Source organism: Periplaneta americana, chromosome 1, assembly GCF_040183065.1.
Source record: "Periplaneta americana isolate PAMFEO1 chromosome 1, P.americana_PAMFEO1_priV1, whole genome shotgun sequence".
Classification (NCBI taxonomy): Eukaryota; Metazoa; Arthropoda; class Insecta; order Blattodea; family Blattidae; genus Periplaneta; species Periplaneta americana.
Window position 1 is genome coordinate 124090505 of NC_091117.1, and position 25844 is coordinate 124116348.

At 35.6% G+C, this 25844-nt stretch overlaps 1 protein-coding gene across 2 annotated transcripts in view; it reads left to right on the forward strand.

Annotated features, from left to right (window-relative positions):
* sage (salivary gland-expressed bHLH) overlaps window positions 1-25844 on the forward strand; it is a 64344-nt gene that overhangs the window by 27274 nt on the left and 11226 nt on the right. For both annotated transcript variants that reach the window (XM_069826865.1, XM_069826874.1), the window contains exons 2-3: window positions 1554-1932; window positions 10714-10846. In XM_069826865.1, the coding sequence (XP_069682966.1) occupies window positions 1590-1932; window positions 10714-10846 (476 nt within the window). In that variant the 5' untranslated portion in view covers window positions 1554-1589. The remainder of the gene's footprint in view (window positions 1-1553; window positions 1933-10713; window positions 10847-25844) is intronic.

Here is a 25844-nt window from a genome sequence, read left to right on the forward strand (position 1 = left end):
TTCGAACACATAGTCTACAGACTATTAAAAACTGTTTCAAATAGCTTAAGTGTAGCGTATAATTAAAGTGCATGATTGTAACAGTAACTGAATATTAGATTGAAATAATAGTTACACTGCCACCGGCATAAGCTTATTGCCCTAGACCTACTTATTAAAACCACCAGCACTGGTTATGATAGACCTATTGATATGGTATACGAGAACTATGTATTAGGCCTAATCATGTAAGGCAGAAAGAATAGGATCTACCAGAATACCAGGCTGAAGTAATCATGAGTTATTCTAAAGAATCATTTGCCTGACATGAAGATAACTTACTTTGATTTATTTTCTCTCTTTCCCTTTCTATTTTTTCTGCCTCTGAGAGCTGTATTGACCTCCTTCCCGTCGGAAGACTATGTAGGCCTATAGGCCTACAATATTTCGTACTTGTTTCTGTTAAGCCTTGGTTTTTTCTGAACCGACTCGCGAATTGCGAGGCCCACAAATCCGGACTACATGAAAGATAGTGAGTGGTTTCTATAACTGCGAGGTGCGAGGTCTGCGTATCTCGCAGCCATAGAAACCACTCACTATCTCTCGTGTAGTCCGGATTTGTGCGAGGCGGGCATCGCACCTCGCAAGTCACATGCGTCGGTTCAGAAAAGCCAAGGCTTTAGCCTAAAGACTATGTATAATTTGTTCATGCAAAAATGATCGTAATGAACAATGCATAGGCCTACATAACACTGCTTTAATACGTGAAATAGAAATTAAAACAAAACATAAAACAGGTTTTTCACTTTTATAGTCTATTTGGAACGTGCTGACAACAAGCATCAATAACACTTGTCCATTCTACTCTGACAGATTGATGCATAATAGAAGCATGCGTCACTCACATGGCCTTCAGCTAGTTATTCGACCCTGATATGCTGAAACCGTATGGTTTATATGATTCCATTTGTATCAGTCTCTCAGAGTCGAATGGCGGACTGAGAGTCGGGCAAGTGGGCTCCTATTACAGCCCTCTTGGAGTCGGGTGAGTGTTGTTGATGCTTGCTCTCAGCATATTCCAAGTAGACTAGGCCTATAGGCAAGCTACTATAACAGAAAAATGTAAGACGGTCATTAGCTAAGGCAGGCATCGTCATTTCCTCCATGCTAAGACTATACGGCTCATTCAAATTACAATGGCAGCTAGCCTCGCAGAGTAGGCCTACCTTCCGTACTTCAGTAGAATAGCTGTAGCTTTCTATATCCCAAAACGTGAAGTGGTTAGCCTCTCTGCCTTCCACTTTGGCGACCCGGATTAGATCCCTGTTTGGGTCACAAAGTAATTTGTGATGGACAAAGCGGGCGCGAGAAGTTTTTTTCGGGGTTCTCCCGTTTCCCCTCATCATTATCATTCCACCATACTCCACAATCACCCTCACTCCGCGATGTCCCAAGCCAAACATCAAAACAAATAGAAAATGGCTGAAAGTGTACGCATGTGTTTAATAAAGACTATTATAAAGCAAAAGTGGAGTTGGTGAGTTCATAGAGCCGCCATTCCGAATTGTTTGCAGGCCCGTAGAGAGAGGACTTCTGGTATCTTGCTGCAGATGGACGAGGAGCGACAGCCGGGACACTCCGGGGCCGTGACGGACGCCAGCGTCGAGTCTCCGTCGTCTGGCAGCGACGTGATCGCCGCGCGCCGTGAATCGTCTTCCCCCCTGCAATCGACGATCGATTTCTCCGCATCCTGCAGCGACGCCAGCAATGGTTACGAGTTCCAGACCTTGCAGCCAATCACAGACAACAACGACAGAGCGGAACCAATTATAGTCCCTCCAGAAGTGAGGGCGGGAATGACGGAACAAAATGCAGCGCTGGAACGCCATCTTGTCACAATACAAACTTTACCAAACACGGCATGGAGAATGGCATCCACTCAACTTGAGCGAGGTTCACATGCTTTTATTATTTTAAGACATTTCTTCGACTTACCTTCTTTCCGTAGGGTTACTTTGACTCTTTCTTGCAAGGAATCATTAAATGTACCTTACTCTGCAATCGAAAATGATTATTAAGTTTATTTATAGCATTCTATTTAGCCTGGGCTATCATATCAAATAGATGCCCTTTTCTATTAGGCCTATGCAAAGTTTTCATTGTATTCATTCTTTTATTATTAAAGTTGTTTCTTGTAGGCCTACTGCAACAAATTTGATTATCATTGTCGCGATAGAGAAAAGTATACCTAACTGTTAGTCTACGTAAACCTATAATCTACTGTCCGTATCAACTTTTAATTATAGGCCTACATTTGTTAGTCTCTTAGGCCTAATGTTGCCATGGAAAAAAAAAAATCAGTCACTCGGTTTATGCAACTCGTCGTTACCATAGGTTCTGATCTGCTTTTAGACTAGACCTAGTGTGCCTAGGCCCATTTGTGTTCATAGACCAAGTTACAGAGCGTTTGGATTAATTTTTTACGAACTCTGGGAAGAGGACCTAATTGGAGGTTTCAAAATGGAGTTTTATCGATGAACCGATACCGTAGGCTATACAGAGTGATCACGAGGATTTACCGTGACTTACGGAACTTATTTCCAAAGACATTCTGAGTAAAAAATGGCATATGAACTTGTGTCCTAATCTCAATGTTTTGAGAGTTACATTAATTTGAAATTATTTGTAAAATACCATTATTCTTTAGTTTTAAGGGTAAAAGAATATTACAGATAAAGAATTAACTATTCAGAAGTGTTGTTTCTTTAATTAGCTAGTATTCTGAAGCTAAAAATGTGTCATGAATTCCATAGTTGCTTCGTACAGATTTTTTTCTTTCGATTTTGACTACAAAATCACATTTTTCTTACGCATTTACCACAACAATTGTTACAAATCACGCCACTCTTGTAAATTCTTTGACTATACATTAGGATGCATAGGCTAATTAAATTATAAAGAATCAAGTTCCTAAAGTCGTAGGCCTAATGATTTGTAACACTCTTTGTGTTAAGTGCGTAAGAATAATGTAATTTTTAGTTAAAAATTGAAAAACAAAATCTGTACAAAGCAATTAACAACACATTTTTAGCTTCAGAACACTAGCCAAGTCCACACCTGTGGAATAACGGTCAGCGCGTCTGACCGCGAAACCAGATGGCTCGGGTTCGAATCCCGGTCGGGGAAAGTTACCTGGTTGAGGTTTTTTCCGGGGTTTTCCCTCAACCCAATACGAGCAAATGCTGGGTAACTTTCGGTGCTGGATCCCGGACTCGTTTCACCGGCATTGTCACCTTCATTTCATTCAGACGCTAAATAACCTAGATGTTGATACAGCGTCGTAAAATAACCCAATAAAATAAAAAGTAAACACTAGCCAATTAAAGAAATGACACTTCTGAATAGTTCATTCTCTATTTGTAACATTTTTTTTATCCTTAAAACTAAAGAAAATGGGTATTTTACTAACAATTTCAAATTAGTGTAACTCTGAAAATATTGAGATTAGAACAAATGTTTATATGACATTTTTTGCTCAGAATGTCTTCGGAAATAAGCTCCGTAAGTGACAGTAAATCGTTGTGAATCACCCTATATTATGTGCCAGTAGACTAGTCGTGTCTTTAAAATGTGGAATCTGGCTCAATTTTATCGAAATTGAAATGTGGATTGTCATCCACCAGACTCCCCAGATTTGTTTTTTTTTTTAATCTTAGCCGATTGTGATAACATCGAAACTAAACCAAGCATAATTGTTTATGGTGTTTACAACGAGATGAATGACCCTAAATCGTATATCCTAATTCACAGTAGGGCCTAGCTGTGTAGAAACATTGTGGGCCTAATGCACAACTGAAAAGTAAGATGTGATTCTATGTAACTTAACTCAGGTCCAAACTGGTTTGACAAGCCTACTAAGTATGCCTACATCGATTCTTCTGATATTTACACGATTTTTTTTTTTCATAAAATATTCAATATCTACGAATTATTTCAACGTGTTGTGATAAAATAACTTACGAATACCTATTAAATGAATACAGTTTTACTGAAGCAAATTAGTACGTAGGCCTACAGGTAGGATCTACTGTAGGTCCTTGTTTGAAAAGAATAACACAAAATTACTATTTATTCGAAATGGGCTCCAGACTTGTTTTTATCATTTTGATTTTATTGCATAAAGTAGGCCTAAACTGACCAATGAAATGTAGCCATAGGCCTAAGTGCAATGTCTCCAACAGTATTTGTATGAGAGATGTTTTTAAATGGTTATTTTACGACGCTTTATCAACTGTTGTGGTTATCTAGCGCCTGAATGAAATGAAGTTGATCATTCCAGGGAAATGAGCCCGAGGTCCAACGTCGAAAGTTACCCAGTATTTGCGCCTAATGAATTGAGAGAAAACCCCGGAAAAAACATCAGCCAGATAACTTGTCTCAATCAGGATTCGAACCTGGTCCCACTCGTTTCACGGTCAGGCAGGCTAACTTCTACTCTACAGTGGTGCATTCAGAGACGTTAAATTATTTAAGATAGGCCTAGGCCCTACATTAAGTCTGCAATAACAAATTTCTTCAAAAAGAAAAACAATGAAGCTTAAAATCGTCCAAGCTACTGTATAAGAATTTCTTCGTAAAATTATCGCAGTCCTAGTCGTTACGAAAATAGAGCAAGAAGATATTACTTTATTTGATGTACAGCTGTCAAAAAAAAAAAAGTGGCCGCACTCATGAACAGCGAGTATTTTCTAAGTCCTCTTCGGGTCACTGTGATGTTACACGATGCAATCCACCTGTAGAAGCAGTTTCGGAACTATGGAGTTATTCGATATAGGCTATGCGTCTCGTAGAGCAGCGGCAGAGACCTCGCTTAATGATTCGAAGTTTCTGAGTTCGAGTCTTGTTCAAGTTACCATTTTATTTTGTTATCGTTCGTCAGCGATGTAAATAATATTCAAGTTATCATTTATATTCTGTTATCGTTCTTTAGCGTTATAAATAATATTCAAATTATCATTTTATTTATATTATCGTTCATTAGCGATAAGTATAAATTAATAATATTGAATTTATCATTTGTATTCAGTTATCGTTTCTTAGTGATATGAATAATATTCAAGTTATCATTTATACTCTGTTATCGTTCTCTAGCGTTATACATAATATTCAAGTTATCATTTAGGCTTATATTCTGTTATCGTTCTCTAGCGTTATAAATAATATTCAAGTTATCATTTATACTCTGTTATCGTTCTCTAGCATTATACATAATATCCAAGTTATCATTTAGGCTTATATTCTGTTATCGTTCTCTAGCGTTATAAATAATATTCAAGTTATCATTTATACTATGTTATCGTTCTCTAGCATTATACATAATATTCAAGTTATCATTTAGGTTTATATTCTGTTATCGTTCTCTAGCGTTATAAATAATATTCAAGTTATCATTTAGGCTTATATTCTGTTATCGTTCTCTAGCGTTATGAATAATATTAAAGTTATCATTTATACTCTGTTATCGTTCTCTAGCGTTATACATAATATTCAAGTTATCATTTATAGGCCTACTCTGTTATCGTTCTCTAGCGTTATAAATAATATTCAAGTTATCATTTATACTCTGTTATCGTTCTCTAGCGTTATAAATAATATTCAATTTATCACTTATATTCTGTTATCGTTCTCTAGCGTTATAAATAATATTCAAGTTATCATTTAGCCTATAGGCCTACTCTGTTATCGTTCTCTAGCGTTATAAACAATATTCAAGTTATCATTTATACTCTGTTATCGTTCTCTAGCATTATAAATAATATTCAGTTTATCACTTATACTCTGTTACCGTTCTCTAGCGTTACAAATAATATTCAAGCTTTAATTTAAGCTTATACTCTATTATCGTTCTCTAGCGTTATAAATAATATTCAAGTTTTCATTTTTTTTCTGTTATCGTTCTTTAGTGATATAAGTAATATAAATTTAATGTTAGATTTGAAACAATAGGCCTATAGTTGCATAATACTAGTGTTAGTCTTTTCTCTTATATTATTACATTGTAATATCCTGTAACACAATAAAATGAAAAGGAGTGACGAGGTTTTGAACCTGAGATTTACATATATTCATATATGAGGTCTCGCCATCCTCATTGAATAATCAAGATTACATATATTAGTAGTCAACATATAGCCCTATATACAGTACCTATTAACTTGAGAACAATTCGTTCTGGCACCGGAAATAGAGCCCGAGACCTCTGCACGCTGAGCGCTCTTTCCAACTGAGCTATGCCGGGAAACGATCCACGGTGCCGGCCAAACTCTCCTCCTTTTGTATCATCATGACCTGCATATATTACTAAGGCCTATATGTCTAAAATGTAACATCGTCTGTCTCCGAATTGTAGCGGAATTTCCCGAAGGGAACTTCGTTTCTAAAGAACGGCCACTTTTTCTTTTGACAGCTGTACAAGCTACGTAGTCTAATATCTGCAGAATGATACCTCCAATATAAAACTTTATCACACAAAATGTTAGACTAAGGCTTAACGATATTTACACAATTAGGCCTAAATTGTAAAATTAACGTAGGCCTAACCCTAGCTGTTACGGAAATGGAGCAAGAAAATAATTATTGTTTTTTTATAAAATATTTAGGCCTAGCCTACTGTTACTTTCCAAAGACTGAAAATACACAAACTTAATTCTTCACTACAGGCCTCTCTCTATAATGAATCTCATTATAATACACTAATACCTCTTCATATTTCTGTCGGTTTGAAATAAGCTACCAATTTCAGGAAAGAGAAAATATTAACAACGAATACGTCTACATTATGGGAATAGGCAGGGGCGGCCCGTCCTTATGTGCTACAGTGCTACAGCACAATGATATTTTTTGCTCAAATAAAGTGTTTGCAATACCATAGTATTTGATCTGCCATTTGACAATTTCCCGCTGTTATGTTCATGACGCTCTTCGTTCTTTGGTGCCTCAGGGGGTTCGTTGTGCTACTCAAAACTTACATGAGAATGTAGTCAGTTAATGCGCATGTGCGAAGCTGAAATAACTGCTCTGATTGGCTATTTTTACGCGGGGAAGTGCTGTAGTCAGCTTCAGCACAACACAGCTTGGAGATTGCAAAAGTAAAGCGTAAGGAAAGAACGCTTGTTCACAGCCTACAATATACAGTCACGAAGCTTGAGTTTTGAGGGTGCTAGAAACAATAGACTGTGACGGTACTATTTTGCATTGCCTGTAATGAGGCGATATTAGCGATCCTAGTGGTGAGCAACTACCTAATGTTTGCATATTTACTACGTATTGACCTTCGCAACTGTATATACTAGACTGTGGCTTGTTTGTGGAGGAACTCGGAACTATGTACAATGTATTTGGTAATTCAAATGTTCGACTGCTGCTGCCATCTAACAGTTTTTTGAGGTACCTCCTGAATCAATCAGCAAGCGACGGAAAATTGATGCCAAGGAGGTATGTAACCGTATAATTCAGGAAACTACTCATCGTTTCCAATCTTTAAGCTACCTAGACGCAACAAAATTGTTAAACAGCGAATTTTTTGACAATTTTTTGCATAATTTTCCTGAAAGCGAACTTGAAGTTGCTGTCAACAGCTATACTGTACTGAACAAAAGAATGTTAAAGACACAACTTGGAGTTCTATACGGAAGATCCGACTTCCGAAATATAGATGGCTGTTCAATTGTTACAAAACATAGTCTCCAACAATTCACGGGATCCATTCTGTGAAGTAACGAAGTTGTTAAATATTTTGGTTACAACATCAATGACCACTGCTGAGCCAGAAAGATGTTTTTCTTGCTTGAAACGCATAAAAACGTTTTTAAGGAACACTATGTCCCAGGATCGCCTCACTGCTCTTGCAATACTGTCAATAGAAAAGAGTATAATGTCCAGGATGTAGGGGTTTAACGTTCGACACCAGGGTAATTGACAACTTCTGCAGTAGGAAGGAACTCCATATTTCGTCACTAGGCGAGTCTCAAATTAAGATAAATGCATTAAGTGTATACTGTAGGCCGATATAGAGATTGTAGCACACTCATTATTTTGACCACCAGCCGCTACTGGGAATAGGCCTAGATTAATTTGAAGCTGTGCAAAATTATTTACATGCACAATTAGCCTAAATTAAACCCTACAATTTGTAGGTTTTCAGCTGGCATATCTTATCTTTTGGCATTATAAAAAAAATAAATAGGCCTTGCCTACTGTGTGCAATGCAAAACCTAAATTTCTATCTTATTTGGATTCACAATGAATTAAGCGTAGGTTGGCGTTTGAAGTTTGAACAATACTTTACGAATTCATTCATTTTATTAATAGTTTTCTGCTCAAAGACAGGTATTTCATTGCAAACCCAGCGTTCTCCAATCTTTCCTATTTTCCGCCTTCCTCTTTGTCTCCGCATATGATCTTAATGTTGTCTATCATCTGATATCTCTTTCTTCCCCGAACTCTTCTCCCGTTCACCATTCCTTCCAGTGCATCCTTCAGTACCCAACCAATTTCTTTTTCTCTTTCTTTTCATTTTGAGCATCATTCTTTCTTCACCCACTCTTTAAACACAGCTTCGATTCTTATTCTGTCTGTCCATTTCACACGCTCCATTCTTCTCCATATCCACATTTCAAAAATGCTTCTAGTCGTTTCTCTTCATTTCGTCATAATGTCCATGTTTCTGCCTCATACAATGCCACACTCCACACAAAACACTTAATTAGTCTCTTCCTTAGTTCTTTTTCCAGAGGTCCCCACAAGATGCTTCTATTAAAACCTTCCTTTGCTGTTGCTATCCTCTTTTGACTTTCTGGCAGCAGTTCATGTTATTACTTATAGTACACCTAAAGTATTTGAATCTGTCCACTTTCTCTACTGCCTCATTTAGAATTCGCAAGTTTACCTTCTTTATTTTTCTTCCAATGATCATGATCGTCTTGTTTGCATTTATCTTCATCCCATACTGCTCACAGCTGTCATTTAGCTCCAGTAGCACATGTCTACATGTAGTATCATCTCCTCTTCTGCTAACAACGCCGTATCATCAGCAAATCTTGCGCATTTTATTCTTTTTCCTCCTAGTATCACCTCTTCCATGTCCTGAAAACAATTCTTTGCTAAATGCTCCAAGTAAATGTTGAACTGGGTAGGTGATAAAGGGCATCCTTGTTGTACGCCTACTCCTCTCCTTATTTCACTTCCTTCTGACATTTCTTCTCCTATCCTGACTTCGACTCGTTATCTCATACAAAGACTACAGAACAACTTTCTTTCATTCCAATCCACACCAGTTTTCTTGAGGATCCCCATCAGTTTATTCCAATCCAGTCTGTCAAATGCCTTTTATAGGTCTACAAATAGGCCTACTTCTTTATTCTTCTCGAGGTATCTTTTGTCGATTGTTCATAGCAGTCCAATGGCTTCTTTCGTACCTTTTTCCTTCCTAAAGCCATACTGTTCATTTTTCAACTTTCCTTCCACCTTACAGTAGATTATGAACGCCGATTCATTATTCGTAGGAGAATCTTCGCCGAGTGCGATATCAGGTTGATAGTCCTGAATTCGTTACATTTCTTGGCATTATTTTTCTTTGTAACAATACTGGAAGCAATACTTTCTCCGTAAAATCATCAGCCAATTCGCATTTTTCGCTGCATAATGGTAGAATTTCCTTCTTGTCTTCACCCGAGAATTTCACTAATTCAATGGGGATTCCATCAACTCAAACTCCAAATAGAAATACGGTACTGTAGGTAGACTGTAATTGCTTACGTGATAACGATGAGAATTTCCTTTTTGTCTTCACCCAAGCGTTTCACTAATTCAATGGGGAATCCATAAACTCAAAACTCCAAATAGGAATACCTAGGTTATAATTGCATACGTGATGATTGCGCACCATAGGCGCGCGGTCTAAAGCGTCATGCCTTGGACTAGCGATGCGGAATGTGCGCTGATTTGAGTTTTCATGGGGAAGAAATTTTCTCATGAAATTTCGGCCAATGTAAGGAACCTGTACCCACCCGTCATTGTGATGAATTTAGGAAACTACAGTTAGATTAATAGCGAAATACAGTCTCGTACGCCAGTGATAGACTGGGACCATCATCGTGCTGACCATAAGTTACCCCGTACTGGTTGGATGACCGTTCACCTCTCCTAAAACTGTGGATTGCCGCCACATATTTTTAATAATGTGATAAAAATTGAATTGTTACAAGGTGCTTGAAGTGTATAGGCCTAATGAGTTATCGTATGTCAGCTTCATGACACGGATTTGTTTGGCAAATTTTGTTTTATTTAGTATAAATATTTAGATTAAGTGGATTTTGCTCAAATATCTTTCATTAATAGCCTAATACTGTAGCTTATATTTCGCCATGTTTTTATTAGAGTTCATGATTAATTCGATGGTGATCGGATAAAGGGGATTAAAGTCATTTTTTTTTTTTTTTTTTTTTTTTTGGCAAATGGAGTTCTGTTCCCCATGTGAATAGGTTACATAAGTAAGTTAAATTCTACAAGTGGGTGTACAAGAAACAAAATAATACTAACATTTGATGTGTTTCATTTGTGTAGAAAATTATTTGCAGAAGTTTAATTTTCATTCATCTCAAAACCCATTTTATGACTTATCTCCCTTTACACAAACACCATCGAATTAGGGTCTATTGATTCTTTTGTTCACAGACTACAAGAAATCTGCTTGCGACCGTGAACGCACAAGAATGCGCGACATGAACCGAGCTTTCGATCAGCTTAGGGAGAAACTGCCTCTCTGTAAGCCGCCAGGGAAGAAGTTGTCCAAGATAGAATCTCTGAGGTACGAACACATGTAATGACATCATATACGATTTTGCTGATCCACAAGCACTCATAAGCTGCCACAATGTTAATACAGCTTGGTCCATTTGTCGTACATCAAAGGCTTTAGGGTAAAGGTTGGTAATACTGTGATACGAGTAACATTGTGATAGTTCTTCTTGAGGATTTATTACAATTTTATTCAGCGAGAGGAGGACCTGTTTTGTGCAGAAACTTGTTCACGAACATTCCCTTAATACGATGACATAAAAAAAAACTATTTTCCTTTCGCTCAGTAAAATTGTAATAAATTCTCAAAAAGAAATATCACAATATTACTCATATCACGATATTACCAATCTTTACCCTAGATAGGTTGTTCTCGTCTTATTCCTCATGGCCCGTAATCCAAAATTTGTAGAGGTAGTCTGTTTCATACCGAGCACTTTGATGTAAAGGTTGCCACATCTACCTTATATTCTGAAGATCCAGAATGCGAACCCTGTGCCGGCTATCCTGACGGGTTTTTCGTATTCCTCAAGTCTATCCAGGCGAAGTCATACTTAGTAGATGTACAAATTGCCACAAGACGCTTCCTTCCCAATCATGTAATCCTTCGTTATCACAAAATTCCGTCTTCCGCAACGAGCCAACCATAATTATCACAATTGGCTGTGTTTTCCCCTGTGTAACGGCAAAGAACATAAGCGACAACGTCTAATAAGTGGAAAAGCCCAAAAAAATCTGTTTTAATTATTTCGTAGGTCCAACCGAGTAAACATGTGCAATATTTATTAGTTGTAGCACTATTGAGAATGAATGCGATTTATAGTTTCTGCTCAAGTGCACAATATTATAGCCTAATTTATTTTGCATTCAGCTGTTCTAAGATGTTTCATCTCTGATGTTCATACCTAATATTTGTTCAAACTATTTACATTTGTTTAAACATAATTTCCCATATGTTACCTTGCATTCTAGTTTAAAATAAGAAAAAATAAATAAATACATAGTAGGCCTGTAAGTTATCTTAAAAGCTATAAGTAATTTTGCCACAGCTTTTAAGCCATAGAATAGCCTAGCCTACGTGATTTAAGAATCGCATCTGCAGGTAAAATTGCAGAACCGGGAACTTCTGTGTTGTTAATGATGATAAAATTGTCTAAATGTGTAGGATGAGTAAACTTTTTTTGCTGCCCTTGTTTATTATTTTCTCGTGAAAAATCTGTGTGGAATGATACAGATTATAGTGATTTAAATAATATTTACTCATCCAGGAAAAGACAAAAAGACTCTGCAAGTCACAATAAGTGTGGAAAAACAACTGTATTTATTTGGCAAAACCCTAAGTATTGAATTTGCTTTAAGTGATCAATATAGGCTTTCTATTGAAAAGCATGGCGGACTTGTTCGACAGAACAGAATAATTCTTGGCCATTCTATAAGGGTCTTGGAAAATTAGGTCTTGCATTAGAGGACATGACGAGAGTAAATCCTTAAAGAATGAAGGCAGTTTTATAGAACATTTGAATGAGATTGCAAGGCACGACAGTTTACTGAAAACATACTGTTTATTTCCATAAACTTAAAGATCAGCCTGAAACTTGTCACATGTATACTGCAAGTGTCACGGCGTGGATATCCAAATGATATGCTAAATCTGGCGTTGAAAATCTTTCTTTAGTATTCATAAGATTCAACGGAGCGACCTTGTGAAATATACATTTCATAATTTTTTTATGTTGAGATTGTCGGGAAGATATTGTATTCGATCACTTTTTGACTGACCATAATGGCTTTTACGTCCCTTGAATGATTTAATGTGTTTGTACACACTTTCGAAGACATCATCAGACTTTTTGTTGTGATAATTATGATGTTTGCCTCGTCGATCTTTAAGTGGCATACCTGTAGACTTGAGAGAGTTCTGTAGTACCTGAACACGCGTGTAAGAGATCCCACGCAAGGAAATGAACGCTTTCAAGCACACTTGTAATTCTTCCATGTCGCTAGAGTTTAACACTCTTACCTTATAAGAATACTTCCTATAATGCAATTTAGCTGCTGCAAAGGAATATTTCAGAAGTGTTCCTCATAAGTGAAGTAAGCCTATAATTTCAACAATCAATGAACTTTTGTTTTTATATATGAATTTATTTTTTACTAGCCGTACCCGTGCGCTCCGCTGCACCCGTTAGAAATAAATATAAAGTAATTACATAATTAAAATAGGACATTTGATCCAGGGAACATTCGTGTTTGACAGAAGGATAAATAATTTAATATGTTACTTAATTTAAATTGCATCCAAATAATTAAAATGCGATCATTTTGGTCCAGAGACACTCATTTGGTGCAATGACAATTCCTTTAACATGTTTCTTAATTTTTATTACATGCAACCATAGTTCAATGAAGATTGACATCATTTAGATTTAATGTGTATATTTTATTTTACTTGTTATAGGTTTCCATTGAATTATGGTAATAACCAGGGAACGGATTTATATGGACTAAAAATATATGAAATATGTAAATATATATGTAGTTATTTTTACCAAAATATGGAATTAAATATGGATTTTTACCAAAATATGGAATTAAATATGGACTTAAAATTATAAAAAAATGACTATGTACGTTAAATATTGGTACATTTTAATCAAACTAAACAAAAAATATAATGGACGTACCTTATCTTCCAATGTAGTTTCAACAAAACACAATTTTTATTGTCTGTTACCATAACAATAGGTTACAAACATTTCTTTCAAGTGCTGAAAAGTGAATCTTCTTCTATTGTCTCTGAGGATAGATTTATACTGACTAAAAGAGCGTTCGACGTCACAAGAAGTAACTGGTACATAATTCAATTTCACAATGTCTGCTGGGGATAAGTCCAAGTTAATCTTCACTGTTGATTCACCACTCATCACAGCAACAACCTTTTGTAGTTCTTCATATCCAGGGTTTTTTGAAAGTACAGTGTCCACCTTAGCTCTTACTGCATCTGCAACTTTACCTCTACCACGATTCAGTTGTTCCACAGTACTATTTATAATTTCAAAACTTTCAGATAGTGAAAGGTGCCTATTTTGGAGACTTTTGAGCGTTTTTATGATGCATGAAAATGTATGCTGAATGTGAGCTAAGTCATTCTTCACACTTATGTCACAGGTAACTGTTTTCGCAGTATCAATTGAGACTGCATCTTCAGAGTCCAATGCAAGGAGAACATTGTTAATAGAGTCTATATGTTCGGCATAATATTCAACTGCTTCTAGCCATGTACCCCATCTAGTTAAAATTGGCTTTGGTGGCAATGGAATTTCAGGGTACATTTCTTTCAACACGTTAACTCTACTGGGAGCTTTGAGAAATACTTTTTTCACTGATGAAATCAACAAATCTACTTTAGGGAAATTGTCTCTGACCACTTCTGCCACACGATGAAATGCATGCGCCACACAAGTAAAATGAGTCAATTTAGGATATACAACAGATAATGCTTGTCCAGCTTTGACCATATAAGGGGCAGCATCGCTAATAAAGAATAACACATTATCGTACATAATACCCTTTGGCCACAGGATACCCATAGCTTCGTTGAACAGTTTAACTATAGTTTTGTTATTGCACTTTTCTAGAACATCACAATGTAAAAGAATTCGTTCAGAATATTGTTCACTTAACAAACCGATAACTACATTACCAACAAGTCTACCTTCTTTGTCGGGAGTCTCATCAATGGAAACCCAAATTGAACTATCTTTAATTTCATCTCTTATCTTCTGTATTGTCTCATCGTAGATGGATGGAGCATACGTCTTCCTAAGTGTTGACTCATCCGGGATTGTATGTTGAGTATATTTTTCAAGGAATTCCCTGAAGACCTTATTCTTTAGTTTGTAGAGAGGAATATCAGCAGAGATGAGAGAACGGCACAGGTCGATGTTAAACTCAGATCTTACATTCGATGTTGTTGGTTGTGTTAAAAACAATTGTCTCTGCTTGGAATTTAGTTGTTTGTTGGCCTGATGTTTACTAGTTGTAATGTGTTGTTGCACCAGGAACTTTTGTGTAGATGATACTGCACACTGACACAAATTACAAAATAATATTTTATTGTCAGTTGATAAACCATCTTCTTTAAATTCTGAAATGTAACTTGTTAGTTTTGATTTTAAATTGACTGAATGACGTACTTTTGGCATATTTACCGTCTTTATAGTATGATTTACAAAACTGAACCTATGTGTACTCTGACTGGCATTTAACTGTTGAGCTGCACAACTGAAGTCTGTTAAAAATTTTAAATTAAATTAATACAGTTTTGTAACTTACTTTCCCATTGTTGATAGGACTGCTAATTTTCAAATAACTCTGATGTTAAAGGGATTACTGAACATGTGTTTAAATCTCTATTGTTGAAATGTATTTTTAAAAGTTAATGGAATTTTGTTTTGTTTTATTGTTAAACCTAATATAATATGGACTGTTTTATATGAAATATGGAAAATATATGGAAATTAACGAAAATATGTACTAAACTCTAAAATATGGAAAAATATGGAAAATAAAAGTAGGATTTTTCAACCCTACACATTGTGAAACATAAAGATAATGCAAAATATAAATTATATTAGCTTTATAAGTAAATATGTATTTACATATAAATCCTTTCCCTGGTAATAACTTAATTTTAACCCTTGTTTTCTACGTATTCAGTAAATGGCGCTTGGCCCACTATGGTTCTGAACCCTTCAAATAACTTAAATTATATTATACAGGGACATCATTTTATTTTTACTTCAATTTTTATTGTATCTGAGTTTTGGAATGTACTTCACTCCCACCCCTTCTACTAGTAAACTTCCAACCGTTCACGACACAGAGCCGAGGGCGCGTAAGCAGTACTGAGTTAGTGAGTATAGTACGTTCCAGAAATATGTTCGCGTTTTCCAGTGACGAAAGAGCTTTCAATATTGAATCATATTTTCGTACAGGTACTGTCATCCGTTTGCCTACGTCGCATCCCGATTTCCCCCACCTGCTTCTGTTCGCCCCTCTGTTAAGGTCTAGTAGCTGGGTTATCTTAGCTGTTTTCTGAAAACATTAATTTCAGTTATTATACAAGTGTTTAAAATAACTTAAATAAAAGGGCCTAGTTAAGTAATTAACTGTCACGTGATCCCCCCAACTTTCTACGACCCTGCGACAAAATCACTTGAACGGACAGTAGATAGCATTTCTGAGTAATTTTATCTTTTCGGATCGAGCAGAAGTGAAGATTGAATTTACAGTACATAAGGTACTGTTTTATAGAGTAAGGTAAAGGTATCCCCGTAACATGCCATGAAGGCACTTGGGGGGCATGGAGGTAGAGCCCCATGCTTTCCATGACCTCAGCACCAGAATGAGGTGGTGTGGTCGGCACCACGCTGCTCTGATCGCCTTTTACTCAATTTTATAGGAGGCCGTTCTGAAAGTTTGGCAACGAGAAAAAATCCTGTCACCACCTGGGATCGAACCCCGGACCTTCCAATCCGTAGCCAGCTGCTCTACCAACTGAGCTACCCGGCCGCCCTTTTATAGAGTAGGTACAGAATTATTTCAACATGAGTTACTCGTACGAAGGACGAAACTGGTAATTGGAATTAGTACAATAGGCTGTAGTGCGATAATATGCACAAAAGAACTGAAGCCTATATCGAAATGAACGGCCACCATTTTCAAAAATGTGTTTAAATATCCATATTATGATTATTTTTCAATTTAACTTCATTCTCTATATTGTACGCTAATGTGCTGTAACAGTACAATATACACTGCTTAATTAATACGTCCGAATGGATAGCTCAATTCGTGTGTAAAAACACTAAGTGTTAATACAGTACTGTATTTTGATTAAACAAAAACCTAATGAAAATTATCAAACTCAAAATTGCGAAATTTCCTAGTTTACATAAATGGATGAACTACTTTTCTTCCCTCCTATACCTAGTAAAGTGATTTGTATTTTACGCCAGTATCATCGAATTCCAGACGTGGAAGGGGTAGCAAACGGTGTTTCCTGTTTCAATCGTTAATAGAAAGGTATAGCCAGGTTAATATTAAAAATGTTAGTAAAAATAAAATGATGTCCCTGTATAATATTATATTATATTATATTATATTATATTATATTATATTATATTATATTATATTATATTATATTATATTATATTATATTATATTATATTATATTATATCAGAAGTTACGTAATAACATTATAGCATTATGTCCATCTAGAGAAACTACACTTTCCAATGGTGAAATAATTAATTATACAAATCGGTTAATTTAGCTTCCGATATTACTTCATACAAACACAGAAACATTCTCTGTAGGCTATCTTTCATAGCTTTCGATTGTTGCTGTCCAAGGCCCCTTATAGACGAAGTCATTTGTTTTTTAATTCATTACACGGCCTTAGATGGCAGTTATTTTAATTTTAAAACTCATTTATCTCATTAAATATCAGTCCTATCAAAGTTTTTCAAGGAATAAAACTTATCGAAAATTATTTTAAAGAAACTTTTGTTATGTAACATTTTTCACAAAAATCAATAATAAGCGAGATATTTCGATTTATTTAATTCAGGTTCCCTTATAACCCCCCTTTTAAATAATGTATTTTGAATGCCATATAGCCTAAAATCTAAGTTACAACGAACTTAATTTATATTCCAATTTTCATCGAAATCCGTTCAGCCATTAACGCGTGAAAAGGTAACAAACATACAGACAGACAGACAGACAGACAGACAGACATACATACAAACAAAAATTTCAAAAAAGCGATTTTCGGTTTGAGAGTGGTTAATTATAAATGTTAGGACCAATTATTTTTGGAAAATCGAAAATTACCAGAAAAATTTCGGCTACAGATTTATTATTAGTATAGATGACTGTACCTAATGCCTCTTTATTACATTATGCATTAATTGTATCAAAGCACTTGAGCATATTAATATTTTTCCTTAAGAATTTATGCTCATTAAAGGCTTGATTTAAATAGCTATTAGGCTACATTCTAACAATTTATTTGGTTTTCTTCTTTAACTCGATCATTCATCTCTTCTCTTATAGGCTATACAGAGACATCATTTTATTTTTACTTCAATTTTTATTGTACCAGAGTTTTTGAATGTACTTCACTCCCACCCCTTCTACTAAGGAAGTTCCAACTCCACACAGAACCAAGATCGCAGATAATAAGCAGTACTGAGTTACTGAGTATAGTACGTTCCAGAAATATGTTCGCGTTTTCCAGTGACGAAAGAGCTTTCAATATTGAATCATATTTTCGCACAGGTACTGTCCGTTTGCCTACGTCGCATCCCGATTTCCCCCACCTGCTTCTGCTCGCCCCTCTGTAATAGCTGGGCTGTCTTAGCTCTTTTCTGAAAACATTAATTTCTCTTAGGAATTGAAAGTTTACGTAATATTATGCAGCTGTTTAATTTAACTTAAATAAAAGGGCCTCGTTAAGTAATTAACTGTCACGTGATTTCCTCCCTTTCTACAATCCTGCGGCATAACCAGTTGGACGGACAGTAGATAGCATGTCTGAGTAATTTTATATTTTCGGGTCGGGCAGAAGTGAAGATTGAATTTACAGTATGTACAGAATTATTTCAACATGAGTTACTAGTACGAAGGACGAAACTGGCAATTGGAATTAGATGCAATAGTCTGTAGTGCGATAATATGCACAAAAGAACTGAAGCCTGTATCGAAATGAACGGCCACCATTTTCAAAATTGTGTTTAAATATTCATATTATGATTATTTTTCAATTTAACTTCTTTCTCTATATTGTACGCTAATGTGCTGTAGACAGTATAATATACACTGCATAATGAATACGTTCGCATGGATAACTCACTTCGTGAGTAAAAACACTTATTCTTAATACAGTACTGTACTTTGATTAAAGAAAAACCTAATGAAAATTATCAAACTCAAAATCGCGATATTTCCTAGTTTACGTAAATGGATGAACTATTTTTCTTCCTTCGTATATCTAGTAGAGTGATTTGTGTTTTACGCCAGTATCATCGAACTTGGAGGGGGGAGCAAGCGGTGTTTCCGGTTCTCTAAAGGTATAGACAGGTTAATATTAAAAATGTTAGTAAAAATAAAATGATGTCCCTGTATTATATTACTCTAATAGTTATTACGTTTAATTAATAGCCTATCGTAAATTGTATGCATTAAATAACATAGACCCTATGATTATATCATAACAAGGTACTAATGCATTGCAAACTCTTTTGCTCTTTGCTGCGAGTTACTACAGGAATAGCAGGGTAGTAAAGTAGGGAACAACTCCTTGGTTGCCGCTCCTTCCTCCGCGCAAGAAAAGCACAAGGAACATCATGCGCTCGAACGCTTGTTCTTCCTTCTTGCAGTGTAGTCATATGGCTATACCTTTGGATTAACGGATGAGAACTGGAAACACCGTTTACTACCCCCTTCCACGACTGGAGTTCGATGATACTGCGTAAAATACAAACAAATCACTTTACTAGGTATAGGAGGGAACAAAAGTAGTTCATCCATTTACGTAAACTAGGAAATATCGCGATTTTGAGTTTGATAATTTTCATTAGGTTTTTGTTCAATCAAAATACAGTACTGTATTAATAATAAGTGTTTTTACTCACGAACTGAGCTATCCATTCGAACGTATTCATTATGCAGTGTATATTATACTGTCTACAGCACATTAGAGTACAATATAGAGAATGAAGTTAAATTTAAAAATAATCATAATATACATATTTAAACACTTTTTTAAAAATGGTGGCCGTTCATTTCGATACAGGCTTCAGTTCTTTTGTACATATTGTCGCACTATAGACTATTGTACCTAATTCCAATTGAAGCGGTGAGATCAATAACCATTCAAGTACATTTACACAAGTTTCGAGAAAAATGCAAAAAACTTTTTTTTCTTACCTAATTACTATTTTTTGCACGTAATATTTCTGGTTGTTTTAGAGATCAAGACAAAGTAGTATACCAACTTTTGAAGCCGTAACACTTGTAGAAATATCCAAAATTTAATTTCAAATTTTCAGAACATGAATGGCCAAAAGTGGACTTGAATGGTTTTTGATCTCACCGCTTCAATTACCAGTTCCGTCCTTCGTACTAGTAACTCATGTTGAAATAATTCTGTACCTACTCTATAAAAGAGTATCTTACGTACTGTAAATTCAATCTTCACTTCTGCTCGATCGGAAAAGATAAAATTACTCAGAGATGCTATCTACTGTCCGTCCAAGTGATTTTGTCACAGAGTCGTAGAAAGAGGGGAAATCACGTGACAGCTAATTACTTAACGAGGCCCTTTTATTTAAGTTATTTTAAACAGTTGTATAATATTACGTAGACGTCCAACACCTAACAGAAATTAATGTTTTCAGAAAAGAAGTAAGACAGCCCACAGAGGGGCGAGCAGGAGCGGGTGGGGGAAACCGGGATGCGACGTAGGCAGACGGACGAAAGTATCTATGCAAAAATATGATTCAATATTGAGAGGTCTTTCATCACTGAAAAACGCGAACGTATTTCAGGAACGTACTATACTAACTCAGTACTGTTTTCATTGACTGCATACGCGGCCTTGGTTCTGTGTGGAAGACGGTTGGAAGTGAGGGAAGGAGTGAAGTACATTCAAAAACTCAGGTACAATAAAATTTGATTCAAAATGAAATGATGTCCCTGTATATTACGCAATAGTATTAATTTCTTCTGCCTCTTTGTGAAACATTGTGTTTGAATGTTCAAATTTTTTTCCTTCAACTACTTTGCTGTGCTTGTTTACTGTTTTCATGACATGACAGCTGTCTTCACAATCAATCCATTCTTTCGCTAATTTAATGCCTCTACCCAGACTGGTCTATGCCTTGTTTACTAGTAGGCTATCTAAGCAAGTTGAGCATTCAAGTTTTCCTTTGTTTAAAACAAGTCAATTGTTTCCTTTCTTGAAGTATTCGCATTGGAATGTTGAGCAACATTCTGGATAATCATGAAAGCCACTTAAGTTACTTGAATATTCGAGGATGAAACTAATAAGGGAGTTTCAAAATTTTCATCAGATTGTACACATAGGCCTATGGTGCTGTCCTCAAACCTAGGCAGTTTAGAAGACTCTTGCTGACCCTCACTGATTTCACAATTTTCAACATTGTCCGGAAGTTTTCTCTTTATCACAAGCCACTTAGGCAAACTCATAATAAAATTACGGTAGCGAATAATGTACACAACACCACTGAATCATAACCGCAAAGGAAATATCTGCTATCCTTACCTACTATTTCCGGCTTTTCACTCAGCTGTTCAGTGGTGTCAAAGAAATTAATCTGTTTGTAAGCACGCCCTTCAAAATGGAATATAACAGAAAGAATGTGATTTAAGAGCGTCATAACAATGGCTAAAGCACGCGTAAGCGTAATCAATAGCAAATTAAATAATTAAGAATTATCGCTATTGTTGAATTATTGTTTAAAAAACAATACAATTAATATAAATTGTCAAGACAAGAATACAAGATTGTGATGCTCCTAATAGTTCAAGTTAAACTTATTGCCAAAATATAGCTATTTCGAAAACACTTTCGAGACTATTGGGTCTGAGCCTTCGTGAATTTATGCCGATACTCTCGAGACTAGACTTTAATTATGCCGAACTGTAAGTGGAACCATAGTAGGTCTGTATCTTAAAATTCGTAAGATGGGGTGTGCATAAAAGTAAATTGAGTTATGAGAGACTTATCGTAGTATAGCTTATCCCTAATATGCTGATCATGTTCTTAAAAAAAAAAAAAAAAAACATTAAATCCAAAATCAGTCGTTCCAGGACTTAACACAGTAAACCTTCAGATAGATCTCACCCTAAGGAATTCAGTAGTGATATAATCTGAAAATTAACGAATTTGGACTAATCATACATTACCTTTGAGGTAAAGAAATATTATTTTCTGTTAAGCCAAAAGGATTATTTTTTACTTTTGGGAAGACATTTTCACGTATTGTTTATAGGTTAGGTATATTTTATATGGGCCTACCGGTAAGCCTACATAGGTTTGCGTAAATATACTTAATCGACGTACAGTGCATATAAATTAACTTTGTATTATGTTGTAGGTACGTCTTATACCTATAAGTTCTTTCAGCATTAGCATCTTACATTCCATTCGAGACCTATTTCGTTCATGTGAGCATTACATAGGCCTACATAAAGTGCGTACCTGGGCAATAGTGATCATCATCTCACTTCTCTTATAATTTGTATTGTATGTGATAGGCTAGGTTTAATTTATTTTACGTAGAACTACGTATTTTCTCCCTATGTGTTTGACGGGATGAGTAAGTTATAGACTTTTCCGATGTCCCAAAAAGTTCAAAATTTGAAACGTTTACTGCACGGAAACTGTAAGATCTACGTTAATGATTCTTTCGCAGTTGGATAGAGGACAGATGTCGCTTCTTGACAATATGTAGAGTGGACCAGATGCGTGAGAAACGACTTTATCGACCTCGGCGCAGCGCCGCGGTATGAGTCATGGCAGATTGCGCCAGTGTGACTTGAGATATGGAAGCGAGCAGTATCTTGTTCTGTAGCCTAAAGACAACACTCTCAGCAGATAAAAATACCATTTATCTAAGAGTTAAATTATGAGAGTTAGGAGACCCAGTTTGTAAGAGTAGGCCTATTAGTGAACATTTCAAACATCCCCATAAAATTCGGCGCAAAATAGACTATCATCGCGACAGGCGAAATGCACTTAGAGGGGTGGCCGAGCGTAAAAGGATTCAGAAAAGATCACATAGGCCTATGTCGAAAGCCGAACGGAAAGGAGAATACAGAACCTGGTCGAAACGCCGCGCCGCGCACAAGAATGTAAGTTCGCTTCAGTGTGTAGTGGAAACAGAGTTACTGTAAATTGTCTATGGGTGGCTTTGGTGTGAAGTGATATGCAAATGTTTATGTGATTCATATTTTATAATTTTATTATAGTTCTGTTTTTATTGTAACAGAGAAATTAAATGTAAAACACAATCTATTTCAATGATTTTAGTAGCATAGGCCTATAGTACCTTTTCTAGGCCTATAGCTTAAAGACAACACCACAGTCTAGTAGCCTATATACAGTCGCGAAGCTCAATACGTAGTAAATATGCAAACATTAGATAGTTGCTCACCACTAGGATCGCTATTATCGCCTCATTACAAGCAATGCAAAATAGTACCGTCACAGTCTATTGTTTCTAGCATCCTCAAAACTCAAGCTTCGTGACTGTATATAGTAGACTGTGACAACACTATCAGTGAATAATATAATAGTAGCTATATTTTTATCTGCGAGTTAAATTGCAAGAGTTACGAGACTCAGTTTATAGCAGTAGCAATGAGAACTCTTAGTTCCTAAACTTCATGACTTGGGTATCATCCAAAGAACTAATCACTCTCGGCGGATCCTATAAGATATATATTTTATTATCGTTGAGAGACATTTAAGAACTCACATGCACTCGCCACATCTCTTACTTCTCATATCAACGCCCATTATACTCGCGATCCAAAAATTCATTCCTTCTTTAAATGTAGAAACTGCAACTAAAAATAAGGAAACAAAATAAATGTAGCTTAAAATCTACAATACTCATTGCTATCATTTACTGTGCAGCCCCAGACGTAGTACTATGTTTAAAAGCTTCCAGCATTGCACAGCTACAGTGAGGGTCACATAAGAACAGTTCCTAAACAGCAAATATTGCCGTCATGTCAGTGTTGCAAACTGTTAACAGATATCACACGATCCTACGTACTAAATGAGTTATTTACTTACCGTACTTTATGTTGGAAGGTTATTCTAAATAATTCAATAATTTGTAACATATTTCCATAGGCAAACTATACGATAAAGGGATCAACATGTCAAGTATTTTGTCTGGCAATACGAAATTCATTGGTTTGACTAAACAACTGACTCACGAGACCTAACCTAAAAATATATTTTGTTTGACCACATGAAATTATTAGTACCGGTACATACGCCGAAAACTTACCTGACTATAGTCTTGAATTATAACCACAACGCAACACATAAACTAATTGTTATTTATTAATATTAATACTGATATTAATTAATTATTAGTATGTTCAAATACCATTAGCTTCCAGTAACCGGCTCAGAAATCTAATACAATTTTAATTTCATGGAACTCCAGTACCGACAAAATTTGTCGACATTTGTCTCAGCTGCCATCATACCAGTTACAAAATCACTACCATACCATACTGTACTGTCCTATACTGTAGGCTCCGGATGTTTATTTTTGTGTTTTTGAATGAGTGTTAGAAATTTTAATGTCCCAAGAATTGAAAACGATTAGGCCTATTACTCATCTGGCTATAATTTATGTACTTAAATCCCTTAATGAGTTTTAGTTCGAACAGTCACAGAGAAATCGTACAGCTGTCAAATCCAATGCAATTGCGTAAGTATACATTACATCGGGTGACTGGAGGTAGTTGTGTGTATTGCCATTGTGTCATTGAAAATGTACGAGGTTATCATAAGTGAACATCGTAGCCAAGGCCATATTTTACATTCATGTACAACGTGATCAACATCAGCGTCACAGTATAGCCTAGGCTACATACATATTGAATGCGGCAAGACTTGCTCTTCTCTGTAGCCTACTCTTGAAAGTCATCTAATTAGAGTAAACTATCCCCGCACGAACTCAAATCGGGCAGTAGGAATTCTTTTTTTTTTTTTTTTTTTTTTTTACAGTGGGTGCGTTTGTTGTTTCCCCCCCCCCCCAAATGTCTATCGAAAAATGTTAGTTCAAATTCTTATGAAATGCTCTGTGTGATTTATACATTCAGTGGTAATAGTTGTGTCACTGAATTAGGAATAGCTATTAGTAAAATTATTAGTGTTTTGAGCCTAAAACTAGACATAACCACAAGTTTTAAACAAAAATATGACGTATGTCACTGATAATTACACTTTCTTCCCTTCCAAAATGAAGTTCTTGAAATTCAATCAGCCTATAAGTTAAGTAGGCTTATGCAATAAACTGATTGTTTTTGTTGTTTATTCAACTGTCCGAAGTCAGGTTTGAACCTCATGAGTGACACCAATAAGGCATCATTCATGACGAAACTAAGCCGGAGACGGCTAAGGTGGCCAGTTCCCCTTCATTGTATATATCGCTAATTAGTAACATATTATATAAACTAATTAATTTTATAAATATTATAACCATAGTATTTATCAATTCCAAAGCAAAAGGACATCCGCCCGGCAGTCCAGGTGACTATGAAGATCCAGAACATAACATAAATATATTAACAATGTATATAAAATAAAAGCGAAAAGCTATTATCTACATGTGAACACAGAAATTTATATCCATACAATGCAAATTGAATGTCATTAAACAGAAATTATAGAAACAGTATCACATAATTTAAGAGAAGTTATTATGTGAATGATTATGAAGAATTATTAGTGAATCTTCCAATACAAATATTTTGAACTAGCCATATCCGTGTGCTTCGCTGCACTTGTTAGAAATAAATATAAAGTAATTACATACTTAAAATAAGACATTTGGTCCAGGAAACACCCGTGTTTGATAGAAGGATAAATCGTTTAATAAGTTACTTAATTGAAATTATATTTAAATAATTAAAATAAGATCATTTTGGTCCAGTGAGCACTCATTTGGTGCAAGGATAATTCCTTTAACATGTTTCTTATTCTTCTTCATCATCATCATCATTATTATTATTATTATTATTATTATTATTATTATTATTATTATTATTATTATTATTATTATATGCAAATAATTAAAATAGGATTATTTGGTTAAGGAAACGTCTGTGTTTGGTGCAAGGATAATTCGTTTAACATTTCTCTACATTAGTGTTGAATGCATCCTTT